At 36.0% G+C, this 15,107-nt stretch overlaps 1 protein-coding gene across 1 annotated transcript; it reads left to right on the forward strand.

The window, feature by feature from the left end:
* Nucleotides 1-5,550: 5,550 nt before the first annotated feature.
* On the forward strand, nt 5,551-6,060 carry LOC113316428. The gene has a single exon (XM_026564610.1). The coding sequence runs from the start codon at nt 5,551-5,553 to the stop codon at nt 6,058-6,060; it is 510 nt and encodes a 169-aa protein (XP_026420395.1).
* The last annotated feature ends 9,047 nt before the right edge of the window (nt 6,061-15,107 follow it).

Genomic DNA, 15,107 nt, shown 5'->3' on the forward strand with positions numbered 1-15,107 from the left:
ACTGATAACTGCAATAAAATTCTTAATATTAGAATCCCAATTTCAGGATTTGATAGACTTGTGTGGCCCCATACCAAATCTGGCACATTTTCAGTTAAATCTTGTTATCACATCATATCTAGATCAGCTGAAACTAGTACTAGTTTGTCGAGTAATGATCCAATTTATATGACCATTTGGGGTTTGCCTGTTGTTCCTAAAATTCAGTTATTCTGCTGGAAATGTTATGAAAATATCATTCCCTCTAAATATAGAGTTGGTAGATATAATGCTGATCACAATCTTATCTGTAGTATGTGTCAATCTAATGTCACTGAAACAGCTGAACACATTATTCTGCATTGTAATTTCGTTGTTTCTTTGTGGAACTCAGTTCCATGGGGTACCCATATTCTGCAGTATTGTAATACTAGTATCACTACTAAGGATTTGGTTAAAGAACTTCTGAATAGTACATTATCAATGAATCATAAATGTGTTATTATCACAACTTCCTGGTGTATATGGAGAGATAGATGTATGCATGTCTTTCAAAACCAAAGCCTGAACAAAGATGCTACTGCCAGGTATGCTATTAAACTAACTGTTGACATGCAACAGAATACTAGTTCTCCCTTGAGTATACAAGCTGGTATTACAATCACTAATCCAGTAAGATACCCTAGAACTGAAAATCTACCGCAGAACTGCATGTTAATTTTTTATGATGCTTCTTATGATATAAATACTAATAGTGCAGGAATTGACATTGTGATTACTGATGTAACAGGCACCTACATGGGTTGCAAAATTCAACCAGCAATAACCAGAAATGCTGAGGAAGCAGAAAGCTTAGCAATTTGGGAAGCGATGAATTGGGCTAAGGGACGAAGGCTGCACAACATTTGCATTTTCAGTGATTCAAAAATGTTATTTCTTATCTGTTGAATAAACAAGGCCAAACTAGTTGGTACAACAGTTCCATCCTAAATGACTGCTCAGTAATAATAAAGTCTTTTCAGTCTGTTGAATTCCAAAACATTCATAGGAATTTCAATTCGCTGGCGGATAAAGCAGCCAAGCATTGTAGACTGAACAAAGCATCAGGTGAATGGCAGCTTGATCAGCCTCACTTCATTACTCAAAACTCTGATACTTGATTCTTTAATCAATTAATTTTTTTTTCTAGCGGGGAAAAAAAATTAAATCACAATCTGACATTTCGGCAGTTCTCCGATCAGTCAAAACAATTTTCCACATCCCCTTATAAAACTGGAGTGCCCATTCCCCAACTTCCGAATGGCGTGGTCCACTGACCACCGTGGGATACCACTTCCCACACCAAGTTCCAAGCGGTGCACAATATTCAACCTATCATCGAGTCATGGACATCACATTCTTTTGTTTTTCTCCCAAGTCCGAACCATAGCTAGTTCTGGACGGTTCAACACGTGGCACGCCCTAATCCAACTCGCAAACATTTCCACTCCTTGTCATAAAAATTTTAGGCCCCAATGCCCCATAAACACAAATTTTGTGCCCACTGAAATGTACAGACAGCACCCCCACGCTAAACCCATTCCCGCCAGGTGTCTGGAATAGCACACAGAAACAACCTTAGGAGACAAACTTCCCATCTTTCACGTTCCACCATAATAAACCCACACCCTCTGAAACATCAAAACATTTGACGGCCCAAAACTCATCTCCAATCCCAAAATCAATAACAGGTGTTGGACTTATCTTCCTTGTCCCCCTCAAATTCAATCATCTACTACATTTCTTGACACGATACCTATTCGTTCTTATCCATTTACCTCAAAATCTCAAACATAAATTATTCATTTAAAAAAGAACAGTACTAGAGTAGACCGTTTCAGTGTACTTCACCAATGGCAAGACAACACGTAAAACTAAAAACCCATCTATTCAGCTAAACTTATTGACTCACTCAAAGCTTACAGAGTTGCTATTTATATACATATAGATTGACACACAAATATCTTCATCAATAACAATTACAAAACCAGTGAGCAAATTATTGAAGAGAGTGAGAGTTTTATTTTCAGAGAAATGAGGCAAGGAAGTGAGAAGAACGGGAAGAATTCGAAGTCAGGGTTCGGAGTAGAAGGAAAGAAAGACAGGAAATCAGGATCTGGAGTTGATGGTGAACCAAAGAAAAATGGATATGGTGGCAAGTTTACATGGTCAGGTAATGGAGGAATAGCTGATGATTATACTGAAGAGTTGGTGTTGGATGAGAAGGATCCTAACTTTGTTCATCCTCAGGATAACTAGCTAGATCATAACATATCATCATCGTAATTTATCAGTGTTGGTTAAAGATCTGATGTAGTACTACTGTCTGAAATGTCTTTCTTTCTTAGAATTTAATTGTATGAGATGTGGATGTAATTAGTCTTTTAGATTTCAGAGTTGGTGTAATCTTGGTTCAAGGTTTTAATGGAGTTTGTGTAGCCAACTCTTTTTATCTCTTATCTTTGATTTCTCTCTTTATGATTTATAGTTTGATGGGTTTGTACTGGATTTCGGATCTAGTTGCTTGTAACACTTCAGATGGCCGATTTTTTCCTTTTTTAGTATCCTCAGTAGTTAATCCAAACTGTTAATACCATTTCTTTTTTCCTGAAGGATTATCTCAGATTTTTGAAGGCTTTTGTTGAGTTGTACTGAAAATTCACTTCAAGGGAAAGTGTGGAATGTTTGTAGAGTGTCTTCTTAAATTGTCAAAAATTAAATTACTCATAAACCACAACTTTGGCATATATATTAATCTTGTTAATTTAACTGCCACTAAAGAGGCAATTGCTATGGAATAATCCTTTCAATAATCCTTTTAGTACCAACACAATTAGCATAAGGGATACTTAGTTTATTACATGGTTTTTTATGACAGTACTTGTGGGTTGCATAAATAAGTAACCTTGTGTCTATAAAGAGAGTCATGACTCGATAGTTGCATAGACTACTGGTTGCGGATGATTAATCCAGCAGCATAAGCCAACTGACATGGTTGCAGATTATTCACCCAACTCAGTGCTTGAAGTTATACTAGTTCTTTTGCTTCCCTCTGAACAACAAAAACCCACAGTACGTACTACACCCCCACGTAAAACCCGTTACCGCTGTAGCACACAGAAAAAACCTTGGAGACAAACTTCCCCTTCGGTTGTGCTGATGGCTAGGTGGCTCTGAGGATCAGCGAATTTTTCTAAGTCAACTCATTAAAAAAAATTCGTTTTAATGATTAATCATTTCAATCGATTATTCCAAATAGATTTAAATCTTTCCATCATTGTTTTCATGATTGCTAAAGGCTTAATTATGTCAATTCTTCCGGGAGATATCATTCTATATAAGATAAAAAGATAGAAATCGATCCAAACCGTCGGATCACTCAAATGGTATCCCTTGAAAGTATTGGCATCAACCTTTAGCAATCATGATTATTTTGTTTACATCTTCTGCTAGAATCTGTGATGAAACTTGATTTGTGATCATTATATCTCAGAATATGATTTCAACTCTTTTCATAGTTTTCTTTTCCTCTATTATGTGTAACTAACTTTTTGGTTCTCCGTATATTTTCAGTGCGCTATGTCTCTATTAGTGTTTGCCTTAATGTATATTGTGTTTCAAGCGTTTCCAGAGTATACTATTAAGTGTTTGCTTACAGGATTGTTCAGTGATGTTATCTCGTTTATTAATGAAGTCTCATGGAAGAAGGTCAATTACCGTTTCAACTCGGGGAATCGCTAGTTTAGATTATCCCTCCCTCAACTCAAGTCAAGTCAACGAAATTCAAAATTCAAAAAGATCGTTATAAAAGGAAATCTTGTTACCTTTTCTTACTCCTCTGGTTAACAGCCAGTTGTCAATCTTTCCTATCTAAATGTTATTCTAGCCCAATTTGTTTCCTTGATTATCGACATAATATCTTTCTGCATTCAATTCCAACTATATGTCAAAACCATTATACTTATACCTTTTCTAAATCCATTAAACCATATCCTCTTCTAAAATGCAGAAACCCTAATAACCTCTACAATATGGAAAAAGGAAGCGCTAATAACATGGAAGAATTGGTTAACAAGTTTAAGAAAGCTACTCTAGAGTTGGGAGATATTAATGAAGCAGTGGTCGTTGAAAAGAATGTTACCAATGATGATACTGAAGATTCAAAATGGGAGGCAAGTGCTATTGGGAAGATCATCTTTGAAGGGAGAATGAGCTATGACTCAGCTGGAAAATACATCAAGTTCACTTGGCCTTTTCTAGCTCCCGAGGATCTGAGAATTGTTGAGATTGAACCAAATCTTATGATTTTTAAGTTTAGCAAGTGGGAGTTTATGAATACTGTGATTAATGAAAGGCCATGGATTATCAATAAACAACTTCTAAATGTTTATGATTATATTCCAGACATGGTTTATACTGAGAAACACTTGGGGTTTCGACAATTTTGGATTCAGCTACCGTATCTATTGTCGGAGCTAATGAACATTGCCTCTGTAACCAAGATTGGAGAAATTATGGGTGAAGTTACGGGGATTGAGCCAAAAAATGTTATGCCAATTGGAAAATATCATGTCAAAGTCTGTGTTAATGTGGATCTTTCTATGCCATTACGAAGGGGAGTCAAAATAATTACAAATGTTGGAGTTACTCGCTAGAAGATATTTTTTTATGAAAGGAAGCCTAATGGTATCTGCACTGAATGTTATGTCATTAAGCACTGTAAGGTTACTTGCAAGGATGCAACTTCTTATTTATCAAAAGCTCATGAAAAGACATATTATTTTGGTAAACCCAATACTCTTAGGAAGAACATCTTCAATATTAATTCCAATGTTGCTTCTGCATCTGCATCTGCAAAGCACCAGAAAAAGTTTGCCAAGAACATTGTTTTTGTTCCACCTAAGGATGGTGTTGCTATTAATCTGGATTTCCTACTTAAGAAGAGCTTACCAGAGATTACATAAGATATCAGGCTTGGAAAACGACATAGGGTTAATCGAGATGAAGATAGAAGTTTCAATATGGCTGAACCTTCTTCCCATAACAATGTAGGAGATAACATCACAGACATCCAAAATACTCACATGGGAACAACTGGAGACGCAAACTGATAATACTGAAAAGGAGAATCAGGTAATCACATATTCTTCCTGTTCAAAGATCCCTTTTCATATGTTTACTCACCATACTTGCAATCTGCTTTTTAAACTAAATATTAGCATCAAGATGAAATTTATTTCTTGGTTAGTTCAGGGTATTGCTAACAGTTTTACTTTCCAACAATTACAAAATTTGGTTCAATCCCATAGTCTTGATTCCATTTTCCTTAGTGAAACTAAAGTTGATCCTCAGAGAATAACCACAATTGCTCAAAGTTTATATTACCACAACTATACTTGGATTGATAGAGTGGGTCTGGATGGTGGTCTTATTCTCATGTGGAAGGATGGTATAACCTGTGATATTGCTAGTTCAGCTGATAATATTATTCATACCCTTATTTGAATTGATCCTAGCAAACTAGAGGTCCTAATGTCTTTTATGTATGGCTCTACTTACATTGATCCTAAAAATAAGCAACGGAATTTTCTTCATGAACTTAGTGAAGTAGTTTATCAACCTTGGCTAGTAATAGGTGATCTAAACTTCCATTTGGCCAGAAATAGTAGTAGCTCTGACACTTGGGTTCAAAATAGGGTTAGGGATTCTGGTCTTTCTGACCTGGGTTATGAAGGCAATGACTATACTTGGACTAGTAATAGTTTTGGTACTGGCACCAAAAAAGCTAGACTGGATATGGGCCTAAGGAATAGAGATTGGTTTCTACAATTTTCCAATGCTAAAATTTGTCATTTGAACCATATTGCTTCAGATCACTGTCCTATAATGTTTATTACAGATCCTATTCCAAGGAAACGTTGGAGATCTTTTAAGTTTTTTGGTACTTGGATGGAACATGGTACTTTTAGAACTCATATAGAACAAGCTTGGAACATAAATGTTCAGAGTAGTCCTGCACATAAATTCAAAAATAAGCTGTAGCATACTATATTCACATTAGCTAAGTGGAATAAGCAAGAGTTTGAAGATATTCATAAAAACATAAAGTTATTGTAGGAACAGTTGGATATAGCACAGAAAGAACCAAATTCCGCTAGACAAGAAATGAAGGTCAAAAACATTACTCATGATTTGGAAAATTGGTATAAGATTCAAACTAGTTTTTACAAGGAGAAATCAAGAGATAAGCACATTCAGGATATGGATAATAACACTAGATATTTTCATTCCGTGGTCAATAAAAGGCTACATAGAAATAATATTAGTGCTCTTAGTGATAATGAGGGGAACTGGCATAGAGACAGAGATACTATTAGTAGTCTCATTACTACTCATTTTAGCACTATTGCTTGTACAAGTAATTCTGTTTTTTTTTTTATGATGCTTTTGATGTTATTCCTACTATCATTAATGATTCTGAAAATGTTGTTTTGATTGTTGTGCCTTCTGCTGATGAAACTACTAAATCTATGGCATCTTGGAGTTCTCCAAGTCCTGATAGATTCCAAGCTGGATTTTATCAATCTCAATGAGATATTGTGGGTAAGGATGTCATTGATGTAGTATAACATTTTTTAACACTGGTTTTATGCCCAAAGAACTTAATAAGACTTATATTAATCTTATTCCTAAGGTTAAAGATCCAAAAAAACCTTCTGAGTTTAGACCAATAGGTCTATGAAATGTATCTTATAAGATGGTGTCTAAAATCTTAGCCAATAGGATAAAGTCTAATCTGAAGAAATTAATTTCTCCTTATCAAGATGCTTTTGTTCTTAGAAGAGCTATTCATGATAATATCATAATTTCTCATGAGATTATTCATACTACGAAGCAAAAGGAAGGTATTTGAGGTACATGGCCTTAAAATTGGACCTTTCTAAAGCTTTTGATAAGCTTGAATGGCCCTTCTTCTAAAAATTTTATCTCAGTTTGGCTTTATCAAGGAGTTCTGTGGCTTAATCCATCAATGTGTATCCACTACCAGTATAAGTGTTTTACTGAATGGATTTCCATGCCAAGAATATGTACCTTCAAGAGGTATAAGACAAGGAGATCCTCTATCTCCTTATCGTTTTTTTATCATGGCTATGGAATTTCTTTCGAGGAAATTAAGTTTTGTTGAATATAACAAAGAAATTGCAGGTATTAAAGTTGCAAGAAGAGCTCCATCTATTTCACATCTTTTATTTGTAGATGATATGAGAATATTGTTGGTATTCTAGGAATTTTGAATGATTTTTCCACTCTCTCTGGTCAGACTCTAAACTTTGATAAATCTTGTGTTTATTTTAGTGGTAACTTGGACCCTGCTGTCTGTGATGATTTGGCTAAAGAGCTAAATATGAAAATAGTTAGTGACTCTGAAACTTATCTAGGAGCTCCACTTCTACCAGGACATTGTAAAGTTAAAGCTTTTGACCCTATAGTCCAATCTTTTGAGGCTAGACTCAATAACTGGATAATTATTACCCTAAACCAATCTGGCAGAACCACTTTAATCAAGTCTTTCTTGAACTCTCTCCCAACTTATCAGATGGGTTGCTTTAAGATCCCTACTACTCTAATATACAAACTTAATTCTTTACAGAGAAGTTTCTGGTGGGAGCACAAAGCAAACAAGGTATTAAATTTGTAGGATGGCCTAATCTTCAAAAACCAAAGGAATTAGGAGGTTTAGGATTTACAAAGTTGGAGGTTTTTAATATAGCTCTTATTTCCAAAATATCTTGGAAGATTTGCTCTGATAATTTTTATGTCAAGATTTTAGAAGTAAAATATTTTAAATATACTAATCCTCTTCACTTGGACAAACTTACTGATAAAAGCTCTTGGGTGTGGAAAGGCATTTATAGACAGATCCAAGCCTTTAAGGATAATACCTTTTGGGCAGTTAGACGTGGTACCGGAATTAAGATTTGGCCGGATAAATGGGTTGTTGGTCTAGATCACCCTCTTGTTCCCAAAGCAGACTCTAATACTTTGTCTAATCTTATTCATGTTCATGAGTTATTTTTGCCAGACACTGGAACTTGAAATGTGCAGCTTATTCAGAATACTTTTGAGATGACCACATCTAATAAAATTATCTTTATGCAAAATCCTAGATGTGGGAATGATACCCTCAACTGGGTTCATGACAGGAAAAGTAAGTTTACTATCAAAAGTGCCTATAAAGTTCTTAGCAGTCACTCCGCTGATAACTCTGGTCCTCAGTTGGTAAGTAGTCATGTTTGGAAATCTCTCTAGGAATGTAAACTCCCACATACGGTTAAATTTTTTGTTTGGAAGTGTATTAAAGACATAGTTCCTATAAGGGATAAACTTTCTAAATACAAACAAGGAATTGATGTGCATTGTAGTGTCTGTAATGCTACTTTTGAAACTGCTGAACATATGTTACTAGATTGTCCCTATGCTAGATCCATTTGGCTTGGTGTTAACGTGAATGTTAGTAATGTTAGGAATGTGCATGGAAGTTTACTTGACTGGATTATTAGTTGATTTACTACTAGTGTTTCTAGTACTGCTGTTCCAACCACACACAAGGTGCATTTTCTATATTTAATTATGATCACCATATGGACTATTTATGTACAGTTTTTTTTCCGGGGAAACATCCTAATAGAAACTTCAGTATAAATAGCATTATGTCTTTACTTGATAGTTGTAAGAAGAATTCTTATATTGCTCCCAACACGTTTTCTAGTCTACAGGTGCAGCCTCAATATTGGGATCCACCAGAAGGAGAATACATTAAGATTAATGTTGATGCTTCTTTTCTGAAAGATAATTCAACAGAAGACACTGGACTAATAGCTAGAAATTTTGCAGGATGCTGCTATGAAGCTAAAGAGAGCTTTTACAATGGAGGAATAATCAAAGATCAAGAAGTGGAGCAGTTGGAATGTTTGGCAATGCACGAAGCAGTGAACTGGGAAATCTCTAAGAACTTTTCCAAAGTCATTTTTGAATCATATAGTGAAGTTTTAGTTGAGTCAATAAAGGAAGACATTTCTTATGTTCATTGGCTAAATCAAGGTTTGGTCTTAGACATTAAGTTTTTACTTCAAAGTCAAGTTAATTTTGTTTGTCAATCGATTAAAAGAACCAAGAATAGAGTAGCAGATTTAATAGCCAAGAAATGTAGGAATAGTGGTATTAGTTTTGAATATGTAGACAATTTTCCACCAGATATTACTTCTTGGATCCAATTGGAAAATACAAGATGTACTCTGCTTGATTAATAAATAAAATTGATTTTTGAATCAAAAAAAAAAAAAAACCTTCCACTTCTTGCGCGTTGCATTAGAATCAATAGAGCCAATTACATACCCTTGTTTCCTGAATCATGTTAACTTATCTTCCTTGTCGCATCTTGCATTTATTTTTTTGACGGGATACCCACTCATCCATTTACCTCAAATCTCAACATAAATTATTCATGGGCAATGAGTTGAAATGCCGAATTTGGGAGGGTCATCTTTAAAAAAGACCCAAACTTTTGAAAAGAAGTTAAAATACCTCGTCCTATCAACTTTTGCATCCAAAATATTTAAATAATGAAATTGACACACATCTAAATTCTCCCACGTGAAGAAATCATTTTTGGCCCTATTTTTTTTAAAATTGACCTTTTATTAATAAAAATGGCCACCTTAATATTGTGACACTTGTCGTATTCTCGCCACCATCGGTGCCACCACCACCACCATTACAATCATCATCGCCGCCATTACAATCATCGCCGCCACCGTCGTCGCCAGAACTACCATCGCCACCACTGCCGGCGCCGCCACCATCACCATCGTCGTCTGTCATCGCCACCACCATCATCATCGTCGTCGCCGTCACCACTACCACCACCCCTGAACATTAAATCCTGAACCATAAATTCCGTAATGTTAGAACCCTTAACCCTGAAGGTATATTATTATCTTTTTCTCACATGTGTGCCAAATTCACTACTTAACTGGCTTGGATGAAAAAATTAACAGATTGGGTATTCTGACTTTTTTTAAAAAAAAATCTGAATAATTCCGCAACCATGCCTCCCAAATTGGGGCATTTTAACTATTTACTCATTCCACAACACAATATAGTACCAGCCTTTAATGCTTCAATGTACTCAGCAATACCAAGTTGACATGTAAAAGCATCTTATTCAGCAAAACTTATTGATTCATTCAACGAAAATGCCACATACCCCTAAAGGGCTAATAAAGGGCCCCTAAAGGGCTAATACCCCTCAGTTATTCCCTCACACTCACATTTACTAATAAAGGTCCTCCTATTTTCTCTATAGGGTGGGGGCGCTTGCTAAATCAATGGTGGGAGATGCGCCACCTATTGGGGGAGAAAGTGGGGGAGGAGTTTTGGGGGTATGTAAAAACTTAGCTCACTCAAATCTTCAAAACACTATTTATTCAGAGAGATTGAGACACAAATATCAAAATATTCATAACCATTAAAGAAAATGTTGAAGTGAAGTGTGAGAGAGGGATGGGGGAAGATGTATCCGTTACTAGAGTAGTGTATTTCAAAGGTTGGACTAATGCAAAGGTTACTTGGAGACTGGTCAAATTCCCTAAAACTTTGTTCGTGCAAGTAACGAAGCACAAGTACTATTCCGATCATAACCTGCTCAACAGTGAGATACAGTTTCCTGCGACAGAGCCATGGGGTGGAAGAATATGTTAAAAAATAAATGGCAAAAATTCGAAACAACTCGGTTTGGGTGGTGAGTAATGGTAAAATGATCAGGATCTGGGAGGACTTATGGTGTGCTAAAGTGGAAGGTACTTTACAACCTCTTAACCGACAAAGTGATTATTTCATATTTGTTTCTGAGTTAATGGATTATGCTGGAGAAAAGGGGAATTGGAACATGAGTAAGTTGCAACTCTGCTTCCAAACTGAAATAGTTGAAAGAGTCAGTAAAATAAGCATCTTTAAAGATAGAGAGGATCAACTGGTTTAGAAGTTGGAGGCTAAGGGAAGTTTCACTATTAAATCCCTTTATAACTAAATAGTTATAACAGGTCAACAAGTGCAAGAATATTAAAGAGAAATCTGAATAAGGGTCTGGAATTTGAACACAATGCCAACGATAAAAACGTTTCTATGGAAACGTCTCCACAAGATCATGCCGCTCAATGAAAGAATTGCAAACATAAACAAGTTGTGTCTAATGTGTGGACAACAGGAGGAAACTCTAAATCATATATTTATGTTTTGTGAATTTACATTAAGCATTTTCAATAACATTGGCTTTAATAGTGACTTTGTTTTCAACAATCAGGTGCAATTCTTGGAATGGGTTAACAACTGATTTACTAGAAACTGAAAAAGCGGGGGTCTAACAATACCACCCAATATTTCAATTAGCAATCTGTATGGACTAACTCCGAAATACTTTGCTAGGGAATCAACTAGACAGTCAGACTCAATCTAGATAAAAGTATCTCAAGGAGTTAATATCTCTCTCTTGATTTGATTTTTACTCAATCTGAAAAAAATAGCGAGTCTTTATCAAATACAAGGAATACTTGGACGGTACCAAAGACCAATGTCCAAGGATCAATCAAGGTCAATCAACAACCAAAGGTCGGATTTCCAATTGATGATCACGAACGCACAACCTGTATTATTTCAATTATATAAAATATAATGCGGAAAAGAAATAACGCTGACACCAGAAATTTGGTTAACGAGGAAACCGCAAATGCAGAAAAACCCCGGGACCTAGTCCATATTAAATACACACTGTATTAAGCTGCTGCAGAAACTAGCCTACTGCAAACTAACTTCGGACTGGACTATAGTTGAACCCCCATCATTCTCCCACCGATCCAAGGTACAGTTGTACTCCTACGCCTCTGATCCCAGTACGATACTGCACACTTGATTCCCTTAGCTGATCTCACCCACAACCAAGAGTTGTTGTAACCCAAAATCACAGACTTGATAATAAACAGATCCGTCTCACACATAAAAGTCTATAAGAGGATAAATTTGTCTCCCACAGGTAAACCCTAGGTTTTGTTCCGTCTTTAGATATAAAATCAAGGTAACATGAACCAATTGATAATCCGGTCTTATATTCCCGAAGAACAGCCTAGATTAATCAATCACCTCTCTACAATCCTTCCCGACTACACAAGCGGATTGTCGAGGAATCACAAACAGTGAGACGAAGATGTTTGTGACTTCTTTATCTTGCCTATCGGAGAACTGTCACGATATCAAGCCAATCGATCGATTGTACTCGTACGATAGAAGATGCAAGATCAGATCACACAACTACGATAAAGTAGTATCGGTCTGGCTTCACAATCCCAATGAAGTCTTTAAGTCGTTAACCTGATTTTAGAAAGGAAAATCAAAGGTTAATGGAGATCGACTCTAGCGGGCGCACTAGTAGCACACATACGTGTGGGGATTAGTTTTTCACAATGCTAGATGTCTCCTTTATATAGCCTTCATATCAGGGTTTTTCCTTAGTTACAAAGCAATCCATATTCACCGTTAAATGAAAACCTGATTTAGATTCAAGCTAATAGTTCTCAACCGTTAGATCGAAAACTTAGCTTTTCACACACACTTGGGTAGACGTTTACTGGGTTCGTGAAAACCATTCCCAAACGTGTACGTGTATGTTGGTTCAACATAGTAACCCAAAAGGTTAACCATATGAGCATTTCATATTAACCTTGTTCTTATTCACCATAACTAGTTCAATGACTCAAATGAACTAGTTAAATAGTTGTTCAATTGCTATGAGATCTTATGTAACTACACAAGACACAATTGAGACAAAGATGATTTGATTCAATTGAATCGTCTCATGAACATTATAGCCACGGTTTGCATAAAGAATTCCTTAGTAATTTAATGTTTCATGTTCAGAGAACATCTTTAGATAATTACCTCTTAAGTTCGCAAACAAGTTCGCGAACTCAAGTTAATCGGTTGAGTTTTCCAAACCCAGCAGAAATTCTCGGAAAGAGAGCTTCCGCCAGTTCGCGGACTGAGTTCGCGGACTTAGCACACAAACGAGTTTTGGAAAATCCCAGCAGAAATTCTCAGTCAAGAACTTCCGATAGTTCGCGGACTTGGCAAGCCAATTCCACAATCCTCCCGATATCTCTTGATCAACAAAGTTCGAAAACTTCGGTTCAAGGAATACATGGTTATGTAATCTAAACTCTCATTTCAATCACTGAGACATTCTCAGAGGACGCTATGTAGCCGTTATTCACAGACCGATTCACGTCAGAGCAATTCTCAAAGTGATTGAAACTTTTCATGACTTTCGTCACTAGGTGAAGATAAACTTGATCAAAGCGAAACGCTTTACCAACACACGATTTCGAGATAATAGATAAGCAATGAATGTTCAGCTCGAAATGTCAAATGTGCATCATCTAGTCTATATAGCATACGACTTTTGTCTCATAAGAAGTAGGAGATAGAAAACATAGACTTTTGAGTGATAGATAAGTTCAAGTCTCCACATACCTTTTTGTTGATGAAGTTCCACGGTTCCTTGTATAGATCTTCGTCGTTGTATGATGAATCGCCATGAAGTCCTTGAGCTCAGCTACACTTTTCTATCCTAATCCGAGACTTATCTATGTAGGCTAGAAATCAAGATTTATAGTTTTAATCACTAACATTGACAAACATGCTTGAGATAACAACGCATGCGAGGTTGACCGAGCTATGCTCTAACAATCTCCCCCTTTGTCAATTTTAGTGATAAAACTATTAATACATATGAAATACAAAAAAAAGATAAACTTTAGTGGCTCCTATTCAATAGTCTAATCTTCAATGTTACTTGAAATCTTCGTCCTTCCAAGTACTCGAATGATCCCAAAGGTTGTAAGTTTTGCACCATCGTTGTTGAAGATCCGTAGCTATAACAATGAGAGAAATCGAGATTCTCGATCATTATTATACAATGTCATGGTATTATTATATAACATCAAAGTCCAATTGTATCACGACTTTAACAATAATACTACGGTGATATGTATCACTCCCCCTTAGTCAATACTCCATCTCGATCATGGAAACCACTCCCCCTTACACAATGATCCGAAAACCATATGTACTTGTAGTGTGAACTACAATATTTCTCCTCCTTTTTGTCAATAAAATTGGCAAAGGTACAAGAATGGGATCATAATGAAATTTCCACAAGAGACATTTCATGACCAAAAGAAAAATACATACCAACTTAATTTAGATGCAATCTAATAGTCGAAGATAACAACATTCATCAAGGAGTTTTAAGATACAAGATAACTCCTATAAAATTCCACAGCCGCACTCCCCACATGATATTACCATTAAGCACAAGTTCAAAAGAACTCTTCCCCATTCGATGGCATTCCCGAGAGAACAACAAGAGCGACCTTAATTTCGAAAGAAAAGACGGATTTTTTATTGGACACCAAAACCATAGGAATGATTTTCTATATCCAAAGCTCAACCAAATTAACCACAAGTAAACCCATGATTAATTCAATTGGAATACGCAACTAAATCAAACCAAAAAAGTGATCAATTTAATTGAAAGTGCTCAACATAAGTAAACTCACGGAGCTACGACTAAGTCAATCACACGGAGATGACTAACTTAACCGTACAAATTCTTAACATAAGGAAAACCTTACGGAATATTGACTACATTTACCAAAGAACATGATAGTGTAGCCTTTCATATACTCAACACAAGAATTTGTGGAATATATGAAAACTCAACTAGATTAATTACAAGAGAACCTATAATCAATCTAATTGGAATACAAATGACCAAACCAATCACGGAAGTAATCAATTTAATTATTTTGGGCTCAACATAAGAGAACTTATGGAACCCCGACTAAGTTCATCATAGAATACGACAACCTTAACCGTACATGTACTCGACATAAGAAAGAAGACTTATGGAGTACTAACTAAATAACCAAATTAGTTGATTAATTTAGTTCCCAATGCTCGACATATAGCATCTTATG

Source organism: Papaver somniferum, chromosome 10 (assembly GCF_003573695.1).
Source record: "Papaver somniferum cultivar HN1 chromosome 10, ASM357369v1, whole genome shotgun sequence".
In the NCBI taxonomy this organism is placed as follows: domain Eukaryota; kingdom Viridiplantae; phylum Streptophyta; class Magnoliopsida; order Ranunculales; family Papaveraceae; genus Papaver; species Papaver somniferum.